General features: G+C 41.5%; 6 protein-coding genes across 6 annotated transcripts; 2 read left to right on the top strand and 4 right to left on the bottom strand.

Moving 5' to 3' along the window:
- Positions 1 to 195: 195 nt before the first annotated feature.
- On the bottom strand, positions 196 to 1,641 carry BCR41DRAFT_335029 (ribosomal protein L5 domain-containing protein). The gene is made up of 2 exons (XM_022021965.1): positions 1,619 to 1,641; positions 196 to 996 (listed from the first exon to the last, which is right to left on the bottom strand). The coding sequence occupies exons 1-2, from the start codon at positions 1,619 to 1,621 to the stop codon at positions 457 to 459; spliced, it is 543 nt and encodes a 180-aa protein (XP_021882583.1). The 5' UTR covers positions 1,622 to 1,641; the 3' UTR covers positions 196 to 456.
- A 579-nt stretch (positions 1,642 to 2,220) lies between these two features.
- Positions 2,221 to 3,441, top strand: BCR41DRAFT_351165 (PRA1 family protein-domain-containing protein). Its single transcript, XM_022023754.1, has 4 exons — positions 2,221 to 2,593; positions 2,700 to 2,784; positions 2,983 to 3,179; positions 3,304 to 3,441. The coding sequence occupies exons 1-4, from the start codon at positions 2,386 to 2,388 to the stop codon at positions 3,381 to 3,383; spliced, it is 570 nt and encodes a 189-aa protein (XP_021882582.1). The 5' UTR covers positions 2,221 to 2,385; the 3' UTR covers positions 3,384 to 3,441.
- Positions 3,442 to 3,618: 177 nt separating this feature from the next.
- BCR41DRAFT_385616 (rab-GTPase-TBC domain-domain-containing protein) lies at positions 3,619 to 5,913 on the bottom strand (the record flags this gene model as incomplete). Its single annotated transcript, XM_022027689.1, has 8 exons — positions 5,610 to 5,913; positions 5,445 to 5,491; positions 5,223 to 5,303; positions 4,867 to 4,961; positions 4,536 to 4,729; positions 4,279 to 4,420; positions 3,992 to 4,176; positions 3,619 to 3,916 (listed from the first exon to the last, which is right to left on the bottom strand). Exons 1-8 carry the CDS (start codon positions 5,834 to 5,836, stop codon positions 3,619 to 3,621), a joined length of 1,269 nt encoding a protein of 422 aa, XP_021882581.1. The 5' UTR covers positions 5,837 to 5,913.
- A 221-nt stretch (positions 5,914 to 6,134) lies between these two features.
- On the bottom strand, positions 6,135 to 6,834 carry BCR41DRAFT_351163 (30S ribosomal protein S8). The gene has a single exon (XM_022023753.1). It carries the CDS (start codon positions 6,753 to 6,755, stop codon positions 6,294 to 6,296), a length of 462 nt encoding a protein of 153 aa, XP_021882580.1. The 5' UTR covers positions 6,756 to 6,834; the 3' UTR covers positions 6,135 to 6,293.
- Positions 6,835 to 7,236: 402 nt separating this feature from the next.
- BCR41DRAFT_395054 (hypothetical protein) lies at positions 7,237 to 13,170 on the top strand (the record flags this gene model as incomplete). Its single annotated transcript, XM_022028694.1, has 7 exons — positions 7,237 to 7,278; positions 7,494 to 7,701; positions 7,894 to 8,165; positions 8,342 to 8,503; positions 8,611 to 9,093; positions 9,192 to 10,718; positions 10,819 to 13,170. The coding sequence occupies 7 exons, from the start codon at positions 7,237 to 7,239 to the stop codon at positions 13,168 to 13,170; spliced, it is 5,046 nt and encodes a 1,681-aa protein (XP_021882579.1).
- Positions 13,171 to 13,362: 192 nt separating this feature from the next.
- BCR41DRAFT_321096 (hypothetical protein) lies at positions 13,363 to 18,225 on the bottom strand. Its single transcript, XM_022021425.1, has 4 exons — positions 18,092 to 18,225; positions 17,410 to 17,464; positions 16,233 to 16,772; positions 13,363 to 16,111 (listed from the first exon to the last, which is right to left on the bottom strand). Exons 1-4 carry the CDS (start codon positions 18,215 to 18,217, stop codon positions 13,467 to 13,469), a joined length of 3,366 nt encoding a protein of 1,121 aa, XP_021882578.1. The 5' UTR covers positions 18,218 to 18,225; the 3' UTR covers positions 13,363 to 13,466.
- Between the last annotated feature and the right edge of the window lie 811 nt (positions 18,226 to 19,036).

The following is a 19,036-nucleotide window of genomic DNA, read 5'->3' as shown; positions in this document are numbered from 1 at the left end:
GCCCAATTTCTATATTGTTCTTTGCAGAAGAACTACATCCTCAACAATAATAAACCATTGATCATACCCTAGCTTTATTGCCCCCCCCCCCCCCCCCCCCCAACTACCAGTGTTACTTTTGCACACCCTCACTAAGCCCATCATAACAATAAAAAAACACGACGATAGTCGATGGGATTGAGCAATAATTATGGACTTAGATTTTTTAATTAATAAAAGTCAACCAAGCAGAGACAATGAGAGAGAGAATAACGAGTTTTTGCAACCTCGTTTTTTACATCAATTTTACATCGGGAAGTGAAAAATGCTTGTCTACCTTTTAAATGTATTTTTTTTTCAGTGCTCAAAGTCATCATGGCACATTCCTTCCTCGCCGTTTGAACTCAAGCGTGCACTGTGTTATGGTACTCGTATGATTGTATGTGTTGTTTCACTCATTTATTCATTACTTTTTTTTTACTTGCGGTTAGTGAGGATACCGTCAAAACGCTGCTTGAACCAGTTCATGGTCTCGTCCTTGGTGACACGGTGCTTAAGACCGATTTTGGCAACAGCGCGACGACGCTTGGTGATACGGTTACCAGGGCGGTTCATGCAGACGAAGAAGTCCATACCGTAAATACCAATGGAGGGATCGTACTTGATACCCAAATCAATATGTTCCTGGATACCGAAACCAAAGTTACCAGTCTCTGAGAAGTTTGACTTCTTGAGCTCATATTCCTTGACTTTGAGACCACGTTCCAAGATCTCCTCAGCCTTGGGTCCACGGACAGTGACATGGACAGCGATCTTTTCGTTACGACGGATACCAAAAGTACGGACAGTGTAACGGGCCTTGGAATAAACAGGGGTTTGACCAGTCAACTGTTCCAACACCTTGGCAGCACGGGTAAGTCTGTCTCCGGATTCACCCACACAGATGTTGAGAACCAACTTCTCGAGGCGCAACTCGCGCATCACGTTCTTCTGTTGGTTGGTCTGATCTTCGGCGGACTAAAGAAGAAAAGGAAAAAGGATAGAATCCAAAATATGGACGAATATGTTATTAAGGCTATCCTTTTTTTTTTTTTTTTTTTTTTGCCTCGTTCTTTTGTCGCTTCAAAATAATGAGATTCTCTCCTGTCCTGTTCCAGTCCTGTCCCTATTATCAATTTGCTTTTTCTTTTTTTCTTCTTCTTTATTACTAAAGATCCGTATTTTTCCCTCTGTCCAGTTGAAAAAATAGGTGCCAGAGTGTTGCAGTATTGTGGCTACTGGTTTATTTTCATTATGTCCATCTGTAACAGCCTTTTTTTTTTTTTTTTTTTGTGAGAAATCCTTAACGATGTTTTGTCTGAATTACAAGTTTGCAAAAATAAATAAAATAGTGAATCCTGTCGACATCCTCTTTTTTTTTTTTTTTTTTTTTTTTTCCTTTTAACGAATTAAATCCATTAGAAAGGTTTGCCGATGATTGAGATGTCATAGATTGAATGATTTGAATCCTGTCATGAGGAAAGTATAAGAGCTTCCTGTGATATCTGATGGTAACAGATAGTTGTTTCATTTTGATGGATGCATGGATGATCAAAATATCCTCTGTATCCATTATCCATCACTATTGAGAGGTCTGTACCATTCTGAATCTTAATAACAGCGAAAGAAGGAGCTTGGTCCACAGCGAATTATTCTTCATAAATTTTGAAGATCACGTGTAATCTTTGTAAAGACGATTGGATCAAGCCTCCCACTTCAACAATTAAACAGTGCTTGATATTTGTGGTGAAGCACACTTTTCAGCAAAATTTGAACATTGATAATGCTGAGGCAAAACACAGTGGTGAACTGAAGAGCGTATGATGAGATATAGGATCAATTGGAAGCAAGGAGAAGTGTTATGTGTACATTTATAAGCAAGGAGACATGACTTTTTTTCATTATTATTATTAAATATATGATACATGTGTATGATACTCATGTGTAAGCTGTGCAAATACACCAAAGTATATATATATAAATATGGATAATTGATGAATAGGATGTTTTTTTAAAAAAGATAAAACTGTTGATGTGTATGTGCGTAGATCATTGCCAAGGCTAAGAAGCCAAGAGTTGAGAGAGCACAGGCGTAGGCGCAGACGTACGACGTGGCATATTTCGTGCCTGACTGAGATCTAATATCCACTTCAATACATTGCACAATAAAAAAAAAAAAAGGGCGTGACATTTGTGTGTCTTCTTTTTTCTTTCTTTCTTTTTACTTTGTTCTCCATCAACACCTCTAGCCCTAAAAAACTAAACTACACATCTCCATTCATTTTCTTTCATTCATTTGTTCATCCATTTGTTCATTCATTCAATAGTTGACACATAATCAATATAATATTTAATTGTATCACAACCATGGCAGCACCTGCTTACACTACTCTTCCAACAAACCCTTTCACAGGCGGATTCCCTTCCTCAGAACAGGCCTCCGCTGCTGTCTCATCCGCCTCTTCCTTCGGTCTTGGTTATCTTCAGAAACTGAAAGAGGAGCGTCTCTCATCCTTGCGACCCTTTTCAGAATTCTTTGACAAGAATAGGTTCTCTTGGCCCAATGGCTTTTCAAGTAAATTTCTTTTTGTGATATCATTCCTTCTGAAGCTGGATAGCTGCATCTTGTCTGTATATGCAAATGATTGGTTAGTTAACCTATTCTTTTTTAAACAAAATAGGCATTACTTCAAGATTCAACTACAATCTCAACTACTTTCAAGGAAACTATCTTTTGATGTTCATTGCCATTACAGCTTACAGTTTGTAAGTCTCTCTCTCTCTCTTTTTTTTTTTTTTTTTTTTTTTTTTTTCAAATATCTTCTGGGGTTGATGTTATTGTACTCGTGGAAAAAGCACGAAAACATGCATGTGAATGTTATTGGACCCTCTGGTGATTGAACAATACTGAACCCTTTTTTTTTTTTATTTTTTTATTTTTTTTATTAATGTTTCTTCTTTTAGGTTGACAAATCTCTTGTTATTGTTCAGCGTTGTGTTCGCAGTTGGAGGTTGGTTTGGACTTCAAAGGGTCCCACCAGAAGGTATCACCATTGGACAGGCCAGATTCCTTCCAGGCCAACTCAAAACAGCCTTGATTGGTATCTCTGTAGTTCTTTTCTTCATCAGCTCAACCATTGGCACTGTCTTTTGGATCATTGGTAAGTTTTTTTTCCCTTTTGTCCTGATTTGTTAATATTTACGACTTTAACGAACTGGGAACACAGTAAGATATTTATTTTTGGTCCGTACATATATATTTTTTCATAATATTAATCACTCTAGGTGCCAGTGCAGTAACCATCTTGGGACATGCTGCAGTGATGCAGGAAGGCGTAGAAGGCGATTTTGCTGCTGTTGTTTAAAGATATACTATTTTTGCTCTATGATATTGCATCTTTTTCTTATTAAAAACATCAATCAAAATGTAGTGATGGTATTGAGTTTTTTTTTTTTTTTTTTTTTTTTTTTGTTTGCTTATCATAGTAGTTCATCATTGATCGTGTGTATACATTATTGGTTGGGACTAGGGCCTAAATAACTTTGTCGTATCGTGTCATGTCGTCTGTTTTTTTTTTTTTTTTTTTTTTTTTTTTTTTTTCAATGGAAAGTGGCATTATTTAGCCATTCTCTGAACACGGGAGAGTTCAAGAGGAGTAATGCAGCTGTGCCAATAGAAGCAGCTGATACAGCAACCATAGTGAGCATATTTTTGCGGTATAAATCCAATGCATTCTTGGGGTAGTTGGAAAGCGCAGAGGTTCCGTTGGTTCTTTTGACTCGAGGGCTGCCCAACAATTCATCGATGGGCTCGAAATCAACTGGAGTTGAAAAAGCCTTTTCATCGACATTGTCGTAAAGACTTGTCTTTGGCTTATTGAATGTATTTACGCAAGAGCTAAATTGTATAGTATATAAAGTTAAGACGCGTTTCCTAAGAAGATAATTTCGGAATAGAAGTAATCAAACTTACTTTTCATCTAGCCAATTTTGAGCCAAATTTTGAAGCTTCTCGGGAGGATAGGTCATGTACATCTGGTGGGCATGCGATATTATCAGTTCTATATCCACGTTTTTTGGGAACTTTGTCAAAAACGTGTGGACCATAGCATTATCACATTCGACCTCAAATAATTCCTCTCTTCGTGATATCACCACCTAATTCAAGGGAAAAAAAAAAAAAAGTCCTCACCACCCTTTATTAGCTAAAACAAAAAAAAAAGAGTGGACCCGATGTCTAAAAAATTCAGATATACTTACAGCAGCAGCAAGATAAATAGACATGAGTGGATTGAAACACAATAAAAAATCATATATCCGTGCGATCTTTTCAAAATCCTGAAGATCGTGAGAACACCATGTGATGACCCAGCTCAACGGGAAGAATGGAAGCGTTTCTGACCTAAAGTGGCGAAATAATAACAAAAAAAAAAAAAAAAGAAAACAGAGATGCGAGGAAATGGCGTTAACCATCCTTTATGTAAAAGAACACTACATGTAGATGTTCGAGACTTTACCTGTCAAGAAACTCTTGCACCTCAGGGGCTTCTGTTTTGAGTAAGGTTGTCATCAATGACAGTTGATCGAGTACCGGCTCCAAGTTATTGAGCATACAGTCCCTGAAAAAGAACATGGCCATACTTTCTGCTGCCATTGTAGCAGCCTCTTTGCCCAAAACTATCATTAAACACGTGCAAACATCATGAAAGCCCTAGTTGTCCGCAATGAACGAAGAAAGCAAGAAAGCGTGATCAGCCAAAGAGGAAGCATGGATACCATTCAGATGAAGAGTATTTTTTTTTTTTTTTTTTTTTTTTTTAGTGCATGGACTTTGAGTTATGAGCTTACTTGGTAGTAAGACAATTTTGGGTGTCGATGCAGTACATCTACAATCACATGAAAGAGCTCTTCCTGCTTTTGCTTCTTGGCTGCCTGTTGACTTTCTAATGGCGAACAGTTTTTCAAGGAGATGAGGAAGAGAGAAGGAGAAGAGGGGGGAAGGTTATTTTATGTTAATCCCGGTCTTTTGTTTTAATAGTTTCCTTGACAACATCATTGTTCTAATATCTATTCTCCCCGTCTCCCAGTTATTTCCACAATTCATTTCTTTTTGCTTTTCCTTTTTCGATTTTTTTTTTTTTTTTTTTTTTTTTTGTCTTTGTCTTTGTCTCCTATCATCCTCTATCCTTCCTCAAAAAACTCACTCGTTTCCATAGGCAGATGCGTGAATGATCGAACGATGTCTAATCGAACCTGTTCCTCATCCTTGTGTTCAGTTGCAGAGTCTAATGGCGTGTAAGAAGTTAAATGGAAGGGGTTGAAGTAATATAATAGTAGTAATAAAAACAAAGGAAGGAAAGCGTCAGCATCTAGGTTAATGAATATCTAGTACCAACAATGAAAATCATGAGAAAGCTTTATGATACCTAGACCAAGGTGTTTCCTGGGAACATGAGTGCGTAACAACAAAGGCCTATTTTCATACGCAGACACATATTTAAAAAAGAGCAATCTTTTTGAGCAGTTGAAAAAATAGAACAAGAGAAAAAAAATAAAAAAAGGGTTGAAGACATTTTTTTTTTGTAACGAACCATGCTCGTCTTCGGATAGCATGGTTCACAAATCCAGCGCCGGTGACGGATAGTTTTCGTAGTTTCTCAATATCTCCTGTGACGATAGCCTCATCCAATTGTCGGATACGTTTTTCCTTGGCAAGAGAATCCTTTGTCTTCGGACGCCGCTGTCGTAATGTCGTTGTTGCTTTGGCAGCGAGAGCTGCAGCCGACCTAGTCTTTTGAAGTTGCCTTGCGCGTGTCATGACCAGGATAACGGCGACGACAGCGAAGAATGTCTTGGGTTTGAGAGAAGGAATGGTGAATGAGGGAAGGAAAAAAAAAAAAAAAAAAAAAGTAGATGGAGGAAAGAATGAAGTCAGAGCGAAAGAGCGAGCAAGGAAGAAAAAACGTCCAAACAGGAACCAGCTTTGTTCTTTGTGAATTTGCTTGTTCGCTCAAACAGTCACTACCACTTATTAAACACCGCACAGACAACATGCATATCAGATCAAGTTATCGAGTTGTCAATACAATGAAACAGAAAGATATAAAGATGTAATGCAATGAGTTAATTTATTGTGTATAATATACATGTCTAACGGCTCAGCTTTCCTCACAACCCCCATGTCTCCTCCCCACCCCCTTTTCCTTTTTTTATTATTTTTTATTTTTTATATTCGCTCCGCTCCTTCTGCTCAGTTTTTTTTTATTTTGACTGGCTTAAATAGCTCTGCACAAGACTTCACCTCCTGCGCCCTTTTCCAAAGCATCCCTAAGCTCCAAGACGCCGTAGTTCGTGGTGAGGATAGCGATTTCTCCTGGTTGAAGGCCCTTGATGAATTGTGAGCGGTTTCCGGCAGCCAAATTCTGAAGTTCCTGAACCTTCATAACAACCTTCTTGGATGGTTTGCTGACAGCGGTCATCTTCTTGAGAACAGGTTCATCATTGACATACTTGAGTTCGAGCCACAAACGACGCGTGGCGATGTTATCAGGGGTCGTAGGGACATAGGTAGTATCGGGTTGAGTATGGTCACCACGGGCAACACCAGCAATGAAACCTTCCTTGTAAAGCACATTGGCGATCGCCAAGTTCATTTTTGTATCCGGAACAGCGATTTTACGAAGGCGAGCACGAAATCCATTTTGCACACGGGCGCAGAGATCGTAGTGGCGAGGCATGCTTAAATGGGGGAATGTTGATACGAAGAAATGAAATGTTCCGATTCTTCGCCTCTAGATGATTTTGATCAGCAAAGTTTAAGTGCAGGGAACAAACAGTGCTTTGCCTTTGAAATGTTATCTGTGCTGTGGCTTGGCTATGCGCAATTTGTCACGTGCATGCCCATCTTCGAAAACTGAAATTCTCCAAAGGAACAATTGGAACAGGAGCAGTCGCGTAAGAACTTACATCGGGGCGTGTGTATTTAAATACTCCATTCAACTATTCTTCCATCCTTCCCATCATCTCCCTTTTTCTACCAGCAGTGCTTTTTCTTGTTTCCCCGTCATCTCTCGCCTCATCTTCGTACGCCCACTCCTATACATAACGAGCAACGACTCGCTTGGTCACTTCAGCCTTGTAGAAGAATAGATAGATAAAAAGGTCAAAAAGCAGGCTAATCAGTGCTAATAACAAACACACACACACATTCTTACCACCATGGCAGAAGCACTGCCCATCCGCTTTCAAGAGCATGTCCAGGTAAAAATCACTTTTTTTTTTACCATCAAACCATATATTTCTTTGTTGCTTCATCGCACGCAATCATGAATAAAAGTCAATGAGGTGGCTCTCTTGATTGGATGAAGGAATGTCTATTGACACAATTCGCATCTATAAATTCCTAATTTCCTAATTTCCTAATTTCCTATTCTGTCCTTTTTTTTCTTTTCCTTTCTTCCAACATGGCGTCGTAGCTTCAAAATTTGGGCGTCAATGCAGCCAGCATTGCTTTTAACACACTCACACTAGAATCTGACAGGTTCATCTGCGTACGCGATACGACAGGCGAGCGGAACATGGTCCTTATCATTGACTTGAACGACCCTAACAATGTGCTCCGTCGTCCTATCACTGCTGATTCAGCTATCATGAATCCAGTTAGCAAGGTCATCGCGCTCAAAGGTACATTATCGATGTCTAAAATAAAAGCAATCCAAGAAAAGTGGTGCCTACCCCACAATGCCTTTTTTTTTTTTTAAAAAAAAAATCAACATTTATCATCGCTATATAATTCCATTGCCACGTTGCAGAATCGGTTCAGCCGCCCTCAATCTAACAAACAAACAAAAAAATCAAAATTATTTTGTATTGTAGCCCAAAAACAACTCCAGATTTTCAACCTTGAAATGGGGAGCAAAGTAAAGTCGCACTTAATGGATGAAGAGGTCCAGTTCTGGAAGTGGATTTCTCCAAAAGCGCTGGCTCTTGTCACTGTTCATTCAGTCTATCACTGGTCCATGGAGGATGAGTCACAACCACCCATCAAGGTCTTCGATCGTCAGCCTAATTTGAATGGAAATCAGATCCTCAATTACCGAGTTAACTCGGATGGGAAGTGGATGGTTCTTGTTGGCATTTCGTCCCAGGTGAGTTTTTCTAATCTTCAAAATGATTATGGAGTTTGGTATTTCACACACTCTTTTTGTGAGAATTTAGAAGAATCGATCAAGCTGAAATGAAAAATATTGAGTAGGAAGGAAACATCAAAACCAATTACGTTAACCTAGCTGTGTTTTTTTATATTTATTTTTATTTCTTCTAGGCTGGTCGTGTTGTAGGTGCTATGCAGCTTTATTCGAAAGAACGTGGAGTTAGTCAGACCATTGAGGGTCACGTTGCTGCTTTCGCCGAACTCAAGTTGGACGGTAGCAACTCACCGACCAAGTTGTTCTCTTTTGCTGTCCGCTCTGCTACTGGCGCCAAGGTACTGATTTTACTTCTTTTTCAAAATGATGTTGGACCAAAATTAATGGAAACATCAAAATAACAACTTTTTTTTTTTTTTGCCTTATAATTAAATATATCTTTTAGCTTCATATCGTAGAGGTCGATCACAAGGAAGGCAATCCAGCGTTTGCTAAAAAAGCTGTTGATGTCTACTTTCCCCCAGAAGCAAGTGCTGATTTCCCAGTTGCAATGCAGATCAGCCAAAAATATGGCATTATCTTCCTTGTCACCAAATTCGGGTTCATTCACCTCTATGATCTTGAAACGGGCACATGTATTTATATGAACCGTATCAGTGGAGAGACTATCTTTGTGACAGCGGAGCATGAGAGTACCAGCGGAGTTATTGGTGTCAACCGCAAAGGTCAAGTACTCTCTGTAAGCGTCGATGAGGACAACCTGGTTCCTTATATTGTCCAAACGCTAGGTAACGCTGAGCTGGCTCTCAAAATTGCCTCCCGCAGTGGTTTGCCTGGCGCAGACGATCTTTATAGGCAACGTTTCCAACAGCTCTTCCAGTCTGGTGACTATGCCTCAGCTGCTAAAATGGCTGCAAATTCACCAAGGGTAGGTGGCGATAGGAAAAAAAGAAAAAAAAAAGTTTTTTTTGGCATCCTACAATTTCAATTTCTCATTACTTTCTTCCTATTATTCCTGAAACATAGGGTATTTTGCGTACATCTGAGACTATTGAGAGGTTTAAGCACTTGTCTGTCCCTGGTGGAGTGCCTCCAATTCTTCAATACTTTGGTATCCTTTTGGAGAAGGGTGAGCTCAACAAATACGAATCTTTAGAACTAGCAAAGCCTGTGCTCGCTCAGGGTCGTAAGCAGCTGTTGGAGAAGTGGCTGAAAGAGGATAAGCTGGAATGTAGTGAGGAACTTGGAGATATTGTCAAACAACATGACACAACGCTTGCTCTCTCAGTGTATTTGCGTGCCAATGTGCCTAACAAGGTCATCGCCTGTTTTGCAGAGACAAAGCAATACCCCAAGATCATTCTTTATGCCGAAAAAGTCGGCTATACCCCTGATTACCCTGTTCTACTTCAGCATATCATGCGTATGGATCCCGAGAATGGCACGCAGTTTGCAACGCTCTTGGCCACGAACAAGGATGGGCCTCTTGTTGACTTGGAGAAGATTGTCGATGTATTCATGTCGCAAAGCATGGTCCAGCAGGCCACTGCCTTCCTCTTGGAGGCGCTCAAGGACAACTTGCCCCAGCACGCTCACCTCCAAACGCGCTTGCTAGAGATGAACCTGATGCAAGCCCCACAAGTTGCTGATGCCATCTTGGGCAACGAGATGTTCACACACTATGACCGAGCATCCGTTGCTTCCATGTGCGAGAAGGCTGGTCTTTATCAGAGAGCATTGGAGCACTACACCGAGATCTCGGACATTAAGCGTGTTCTAGTCCATACGCATCTCTTGACTCCCGATTGGGTAGTGTCGTATTTTGGCCGTTTGTCAGTTGAACACTCAATGGAATGCTTGCGTGAGATGTTGAATGTCAACATGAGACAGAACCTTCAGCTTGTGGTTCAGGTTGCCACCAAGTATTCCGATCAACTTGGTACTAACAAGCTCATTGAATTATTCGAGTCGTACAAGACATTTGAAGGTCTCTATCATTACCTTGGTTCCATTGTTAACTTGAGTCAAGATCCTGAGGTGGTTTACAAGTACATTGAGGCTGCCAGTAGAACTGGTCAAATCAAGGAGGTCGAACGCATTTGTCGTGAGAACAACTACTTCAATCCCGAAAGAGTGAAGAACTTCCTCAAGGACGCTCAGTTGTCAGACCAGCTGCCTTTGATCATTGTCTGCGATCGCTTCGACTTTGTCCATGATTTAGTGTTGTATTTGTATCACAATAATCTCTCAAAGTACATTGAAACATACGTTCAGAAGGTTAATCCCTCCAGGACTCCAGCCGTCATTGGTGCATTGCTGGATGTTGGGTGTGACGAGAATGTGATCAAGAGCTTGCTGATGTCCGTTCGTGGCAATATGCCTGTTGCCGAGTTAGTGGATCAGACTGAAAAGCGTAATCGTCTGAAGTTGCTCTTGCCCTGGCTTGAGGCCAAGGTCAACGAGGGTAGCCAGGATCCAGAGGTTTATAATGCTATTGCCAAGATTTATATTGACAGCAATAACAATCCAGAACCTTTCCTCAGGAATAATGCTGTAAGAAGATGCATTGTTTATAATGTCATTGTTCCACAAATTATACAATGTTGCCTCTCATACTGATCTTTTTTCTTTCTTTTTTCAACAAAAATATTAGTACTACGATTCGCGAACGATTGGAAAATACTGTGAGAAGCGTGATCCTTACCTTGCGTTCATTGCATATGAGAGAGGTCAATGTGATATTGAATTGATTGAGATCACCAACAACAACTCGATGTTTAAGCATCAGGCTCGCTACCTTGTCAAGCGTCGCGACCAAAATCTTTGGGCTCATGTTCTTAGCAATGACAACCCTAGTCGTCGTGCCTTGATTGATCAAATTGTCGCCACTGCACTTCCAGAGACTCAGGATCCTGAAGATGTCTCGATTACTGTCAAGGCGTTTATGGCTGCATACCTTCCTAACGAGCTGATTGAGTTGCTGGAGAAGATTATTCTCGAAAGCTCTGCATTCAGTGATAACCGCAACCTTCAAAACCTATTGATTCTGACAGCAATCCAGGCCGAAAAGGGCAAGGTCATGGACTTTATCAACCGACTTGACAATTTTGATGCACCCGATATTGCAGAGCATGCGATCCGAGGTGGATTGTATGAGGAAGCATTCGTGATCTACAAAAAGCATAATGTCCATGCCAGTGCGATCAATGTATTGATTGAGCATATCGGAAGCATTGATCGAGCATACGAATATGCAGAAAAGACTGATGTCCCTGAGGTATGGAGCCGACTTGGAAAGGCACAGCTAGATGGTATGCGTATCAAGGAAGCGATCGACTCTTACATCCGTGCTAATGACCCAACCAACCATGCGGAGGTCATTACGTTGGCTTCAAGGGCAGACAAGTATGAGGATCTGGTTCGATATCTCCAGATGGCAAGGAAACTATCTCGAGAGCCTCTGATTGAGAGTGAGCTTTTGTTTGCATTTGCAAAGACTGGTCGCATTGCGGATATGGAGGAGTTGCTGAACGGACCCCATGTTGCTCAGGTTCAGGAGATTGGAGATCGGTGCTACGAAGAAAAGATGTATGGTCCCGCCAAGATCTTGTACTCTAGCATTTCGAACTGGGCTCGTCTCTCGACCACTTTGGTGCACTTGGGAGAATACCAAGCCGCTGTTGATGGGGCTCGCAAGGCCAACAGCACTAAGGTTTGGAAGGATGTTCATGCAGCATGTATTGAGCGCAAGGAGTTTCGGTTAGCCCAGGTCTGCGGTCTGTCGTTAGTTGTTCACCCAGAAGAACTGGAGGACTTGATTCGCTTGTACGAGCATCAGGGCTACTTTGATGCGTTAATGGCATTGTTGGAGGCTGGTCTGGGATTGGAGCGTGCTCACATGGGTATGTTTACAGAATTGGCAATCCTTTATGCGCGCTATAAGCCTGAGCGAATGATGGAGCACCTCAAGATCTTTTGGTCTCGTATCAACATTCCCAAGGTCATCAGAGCTTGTGAGGAAGCTCATCTGTGGACCGAGCTGGTCTTCTTGTATGTTCACTATGACGAGTACGACAATGCAGCAATTACAATGATGAAGCATGCAGCGGACGCATGGGAGCACGGAGCGTTCAAGGAGGTGGTAGTGAAGGTATCAAATCTGGAGATTTATTACAAGGCATTGCGCTTCTATCTGGATGAGCAGCCTATGTTGTTGAATGAGCTGTTGGCAGTAATGATTCCTAGAATTGATCATAACCGAGTCATTCAGATGTTCCAAAAGTCTGACAACTTGCCATTGATTCGAGAGTATTTGGTCTCTGTTCAGGCTACTGTCAACAGTCAGGTGGTCAACAGTGCATACCACGATTTGTTGATTGAGGAAGAGGATTATGAACGACTTCGCAAGTCGGTTGATACGAACAACAACTTTGATAACATTGCACTGGCACAACGATTGGAGGGTCATGAGCTGCTTGAGTTCAGGAGGATTGCAGCTCACTTGTATAAGCGTAACAAGAGATGGCGCCAGTCCATGACTTTGTCAAAGCAGGATCGACTTTATAAAGATGCGATGGAGACTGCTGCAGAATCGAATGATACAGCTGTTGCAGAAGAATTGTTGCAGTACTTTGTGGAAAGTGGCAACAAGGAATGCTTTGCAGCTTGCTTGTATATTTGTTACGATCTTGTGCGTCCTGATGTGGTCTTGGAGTTGGCTTGGAGACACGGCTTGACTGATTTTGCTATGCCTTATATGGTTCAGTTTACTCGAGAGTATGTCAACAAAGTTGACAAGTTGGAGAAGGCTCATGAAGAGGAATTGGCCAAGGAGGCCAAGGCAAGGAGTAATGCAGAGAACACTCCTATTTTAGGGCCAGGCGGACTAGGCACCGCTAGGATGATTACTGCAGGTCCTACAGGATTGATGCCTCAGCAGACTGGTATAGGCATGGGAATGATGATGCCTCAACAGACTGGAATGAGCGGATTTGGAGGATATTAGAAAGAAACAAAGAAACAAATGTTGTTATAAAAATCGAACGTAATAGGATCAAAAAAGTAAAATAAAAAAATAAATGCATTGTCCTTATCATTATTATTTTATTATTATATTATCTATTTACTTTTTGTGCTTATTAGTTAATATTAATATTACTTTTCTTTTTTTTTTTTTTTTGTTGACACATGTAAATGTGTGCGTGAAGGGAAATAAACAATAAATATGTGAATGTAAAGGTCTGTGTAAATAAATGTGGATGTGAGAAAGAGGCCCATTACGGTTTTTCTTTGCGTCTTCCTTTAAGAGATGGTGCTACGAGCTGCTTCATCGTACAGGGCCTCATACTCAGATTCGTCTCCAATATGCTGAATTTGCATTCGCGGAGTATTAGCATTGCCAATCAAAGGAGATCGACCAGAGTTGTTGTTCATCACAGCAGGGCTCGCACGACCGTTCATCTTTGGGACAGGAGATCCTTTACTTGGCCCATTAGGCAGAGGTGGAAGTGATGATGCGGGGGCCACTGAGGCATTCAATGTCGAGAGTGAACTAGATGCTGAGAGCTGCTGCTGCTGCTGATGCAAAGTGGATACAGATGAGGCGCTGGCATTGCTATTCGTACCAGTTGGATTAGGGCCAGATGGAGTATTCTCTGGGAATCTGGCTCGAATAGCCTCAAACATAAATGCAATCTTCTCTTCATTGCCGTTAAAAACATCCTTAACAGTATATCCGTCGGTTGAAACCCCGACGCGATCCATAAACTTGAATGCCGTCAATAAATTCTCCAGCATCTGTAACGTGTAGGTCGCATTAGGGACTCTCTTATCAACTGTTTCCCCTGAGAGTTGTTCGATCAGGCGTACAAGGACTACGCCCGACCGAAGAGATTGAGTCATGTCTGAGACTGGCTCCACAGTACTAGGCAGATGGCGGTTTATCCACTCGACATATTGCTCCTGAGTCCAACGAGTATTTATGGGAAGAGGTTCTTGCTCTTGTATCTTTGGTTGCGACACATCTTTAGGCTGTCGGAACGAGTCCAACTCGCTATCAGGACGCAAATATTTCAACTCCTGCTGCTGTTGCTGCTGCTGCTGCTGTTGTTGCTTTTGTTGATGCCCAAATCCTTCGCCATCCTCATCTCTCCATGGATCATCGTCCCCATCCCGTTGGTCTGAGTGCACAAAGCTATGGCGCTGCTGATCTACTGAAAGACTTTGCAAGACGGGGCTTTCAGGATGCTCAGCAATACGTTTCTCATCACCATTCTTTTGAGGAATATTACCGGGATGGTTGTTGCTATAGTCATTAGGATGGTAACCCTCACCATCTGAATCATGGTCATCATAGTCCAACAACTGCTGCTGCTGATGGGACGACCTGGGCTGAGGCTGAGAGGACTGCTGCAACTGTTGCATCTGCTGTTGCAATAGCTGCTTCTGTTGTTGAAAACCTTGATCATATTGTAATTTTTGCAGCTGCTGAGAATGAATCGGCTGCCCATTAGCCCCAAGATTACGATTTACACGCCTCGAAGGAGAGGGAGGACGAGGAGCCAATTTTCGAGCCACATGCAAAGGAATTGTAGGGATGTTACTGGAGGAGATCACTGGTGCAGTAGGGTCCCGTCCAATCGTGACCTTCATCAGAGCCTTGAGCCATCCTTTCATGTCACTCTCGCTATCTGTATAGAAGTAAAAGTTCCGGAGGTCCTCATGGACAGCCTTGAAGCAGTACTTGCCTGCATAAATGTTCTCATCCTGAATAATCTTGTATCCAACCAAGTTGATGTAATCTTTGCTAGCACTATCCTTAGGTGAGTTCATGTAGTACAGTGTCACTCCCTTCAACATGAACCAACGGCTCTTCCAGGTCCGATAGGTATCGCCACGTTTCTTGAGCCAACCTGCATAATCTGGCCTACCAATCAGCTCTAAGGGTACAACCTTATCTGAAGGATCTGCTTTACCGTTTTGGGGACGGTTTGTTGTGTCTGGATTATGAAATTTGCGAGGCTTGGGGGTGGGCTGCTCATACATCATCGAGTTTGAGTATGGATCGGGACGAAGCACTTCGGGGCTGCCTGGTGCATTTCTACTTACTTCCATTGGCCGTGGGTAGTGGTCCATTGGAAGCTGTGGCTGGGGCGATTGCTGTTGACCATATCCCATATTGTCAAAATCGGTTGATAGAGCGCCTCGTGGCTGCGATGCTACAGGGCTGGGCATCTGTGGCTGAGGTGCGCGAGAAGCATGGCGATCCCAGGGGTTATTGCTACGATGGAGATTCGGGTTTGAAGAGAAGGCAGATGTTGCGCTCTGACGTTGGCCATTCAGACTAGGTGCATCGACTAAAGTCGGCGAGCCATAGTCTCCGATGCTGGCACCGCTCATAACGGACCCCAAAGTATCAGAGCGTGCAAGATTGGCAGCAGATCGATTTTGAGGTTGGCCTGCCTGAATGTCATAGTCTGAAAACTGTTGTTGTTGTGGAAGTGTTTGTAGAGGTTGCTGTGATGATGAAGCCAGATTCTGAGCATGGATCTGCTGGTAAAGTCGCGCATTATGAGATGGGCCTGGTGGTAGAGGTGCATTCCGAGGATCACTAAGATCTTTGTGCCGAGAGTCACGCAGGTAGTCACCCCTTGAGTCGTAAGAAGCACGCGGCTCAGGCAAGTTTACACCATTGGCAGGAACGTTGATAGGAGCAGATGTCATGCGGGGAGGGATATTTGGGCCGCCGGGGCTACCAACACTGTACATGGATGACATGTTGGATAGACCACCATAAGAGTTTTTGGAGTCAAGATTGCTCTTTGTCAACTGTTTCAACGATGTGATGGCATTTATGATGTTGAATCGTTTTCCGAATGAAGTGATATCCAATTCTTTCAGGTTGTTCAGATTAAGCTCCAACAGAATGGCACCCGAAATCTCGTTATCTATGTTGCGTGGGATGAAAATAACAAGTCCATTATTTATGAGCTCTATCTTACTCCTTCATTATCTACGTCGTACTGAACTCGTTAGTAGTAAATTTCATTCCAATTGGTATATATTTACCTATGAAACTGGACACAACTGTACCGAATCCACAACAACGTAACCAGTGAGCTACTTGATCAATAGACCAAGTTGATGGATGACCAGCCAATTGTGGGTCAGACAAGCTCTCCTCAACGTTCTGAGCAATGATTTTGCTTGTTGGAGCACCATTAATCGATCCACCACTGAGAGATCCACCTCGTGTGGAGTCAACGGATGGGCTTGCAATCACTGGGTTCTGTTGAATATACATGTTATTTCCATTACTGGGGGTGTTGTTGTAGTTGCTTTGACTCTGTTGTGCAAGCATCCTAACATTAGAGTTGGTTTGACTTTCATGTGTACGGATGTTGCTGTTATTGTGATTGTTATTAAGGTTGTCTGTTGTATGGCCCATGCTGCTGCTATTATTGGTGATATTGCTTGCATAATTTTGGTTATTGTTCCTGCTATTCCCATTGCCATTATAGTCATTGCTACCGACTCCAGAGTTAGTATTACTTCCATAAGCGTTTGAATCGCTTGACGGGGCTTCGGGGAGAGGTTTCTCTGGTGGATCTAGAGTTTATGGCGAAGACAAGATGAGTATATCAAAAGTTAGGCGTTGTGCTCACGTAAAAAAAAAAAAAAAAAAAAAAAAAAAAGGCTCATATTTATATAATAACCCGTGTCATAATAGCTCCTTGCACCCCTCCCTTTAGCATCGTCCACATGCTGACTATTGTAAGCACGCACAAGAGCAGTGAATGAGCAAGAGCATAGGGTGTTGTACAGAATGTTGAGTAAATGTAAGGGAGAAGGATTACAAGAGAACAAAGAGGGCTCCTCCGTTTGCTCTATGCCCACTCTTCCCTTGTCAATCACTCTCTTTCCCTTGGTTTCTTTATCTCTTATGTTAATTGGCAAGATCACATTCATCGTCTCATCTCCCTAGCGCCTGTTGCTACCATTGGCGCATCGTTAGCCGTTTCCCATTCTAGGCACCGAATGTTTCCTTTCTTAATCCTTTATTTTACTGTCGTACAACATTGTTTGCCCTTTTTTTTTTTTTTTTTTTTTTTTTATGCCCTTTTTTATCCTTCCCTCCATCCATTTTTTGTTTCATTCCTCGTGCAATGGTAGCGACAAATCGGTCATCCATGCTTCTCAAGCACATAGAGAGAGATGCGCAAGAACTCCTCAAGAGTGGACTTACTCTGTGTTGTGTAATTTTGAGGAAAGAGACCAGTTTCACCACGGACGTTGGTACCCTGTGTAGGAAAGAGCGAATGAATGTCATTAAAAAAAAACAAAAAACAAAAACAAAAACAAAAACAAAAAGGGAAGTAGAAATATTAGCAAGATTGGTTAATATTACAGATAATCTTTAAGAGCGGGGCATTTGAATAAAGAAATCGCATGCTATTCTCAAGTATGAGCATATGCTTCCTTGGCGCGTAAGCAAATGATCATCGCCACATGTCTTAGTGGCAACAAATGGACGTTCGGCCATATTTTTAGGTCGGGGAATTGTCGCAGAAATTCATTATTGCACGAATCCGTGCTTTCATTTTTAAAATATCTTTCCATTCCCAGAAAAAAAAAGCCTTTTGTCAGAAGAGAGAAGTCTCCACACTTCTGGCTCATTGATGACATGTCAATGAGCGTTGATAGTGCGTTGGGTGAGTGCACAGATAAAGCATGCTGACAATGAGCTGTAAAATGAAAAGAAGTTGATATAGTTTTTTTTTTCTGCTTGGTGATGCTATACTCGAAGGCCAGTCAGCTTCCATACCCTTTTGCGAACCAGAAAAGTTGCGCTTTTTTTTTTTTTTTTTTTTTTTTTTTTATCGTTTAAAACGTATTATTATTATAATTATTAATGTTAATTTACTTACCTCCCACCAACCATCCTGATAAAGTTCATCTCTATGAAGGACAATGATGGGTTCACCAATCTGAAATGAGATCTCATCCTCCGCCTCAGCCTCAAAGTTGTGAATTGCCCATACAGTCTCGGGCATGGTTGAGAGAGTTTTTTTTTTTTTTTTTTTTTTCCGTTGGCTCGTAAATCGGCGAGTTTTAGAATGTCAGCGAGAAGGTTAGGTTGGGTTAGGTTGAATAAATTATTAAATAAGTGCCTGTTTAAGAGAGACAAAGAGAGAGAAGAGAGGAAGAATGAAAAAGTAAAAAGAATGAATGTCAATTAGAAGTGGAGGAAAAAAAAAAAAAAAAAAAAAAAGCTCAATCAACAGGGTCAAGTCGAAAAAACGAAAAAAGAAAAAAGAAAAAAGAAAAGGGCAGAGTGCATGTTAAGAGAGAGAGAAGAGAGGAGAGGGAAAAATAAAATGTTGATGCCACGAGGTGAGACAGATAAGACACGGCCGAAAAAAACGTTTGACGGTATGCCACTGTTTGTTGCTTTGTTGCTTTGTTGTGCTTTGTTGCTTTTGTTGCTTTTGTTGAGGGTGCACCATTACACACATGTAACACACACATTCAGACGAACTATTCACACACTACAGCCATGGTTTATACACATTCAATTACACACCATTAACTGTTGTGGGCTAAATAATCAAGTGGTCTTCATTAAAAATAAAGGCCCGAGCTGTGTAATGTTATTCAGTTAGCTTGATGTGTAGTGTAATGCAGTGTAATGTTAGTTAGATTTTAACAGAAGGTACGTCAAAGGAAGAAGAAAATAATAAAAATAAACGAGTCCGATTTAGAAATGAGATTAGTGTAGTTTAGACTGAGGTAGAAGCAATGAACATTGATTTCGAAAAGAATGAAAAAAAAAAAAATACTCTATTTATTTCCACTTCACTGGGCATGAGTCT

Source organism: Lobosporangium transversale (assembly GCF_002105155.1).
Source record: "Lobosporangium transversale strain NRRL 3116 chromosome Unknown BCR41scaffold_13, whole genome shotgun sequence".
NCBI lineage: Eukaryota > Fungi > Mortierellomycota > Mortierellomycetes > Mortierellales > Mortierellaceae > Lobosporangium > Lobosporangium transversale.
Note: the sequence above shows the minus strand (reverse complement) of the source record. Positions and strands in the feature narration are given on the sequence as shown.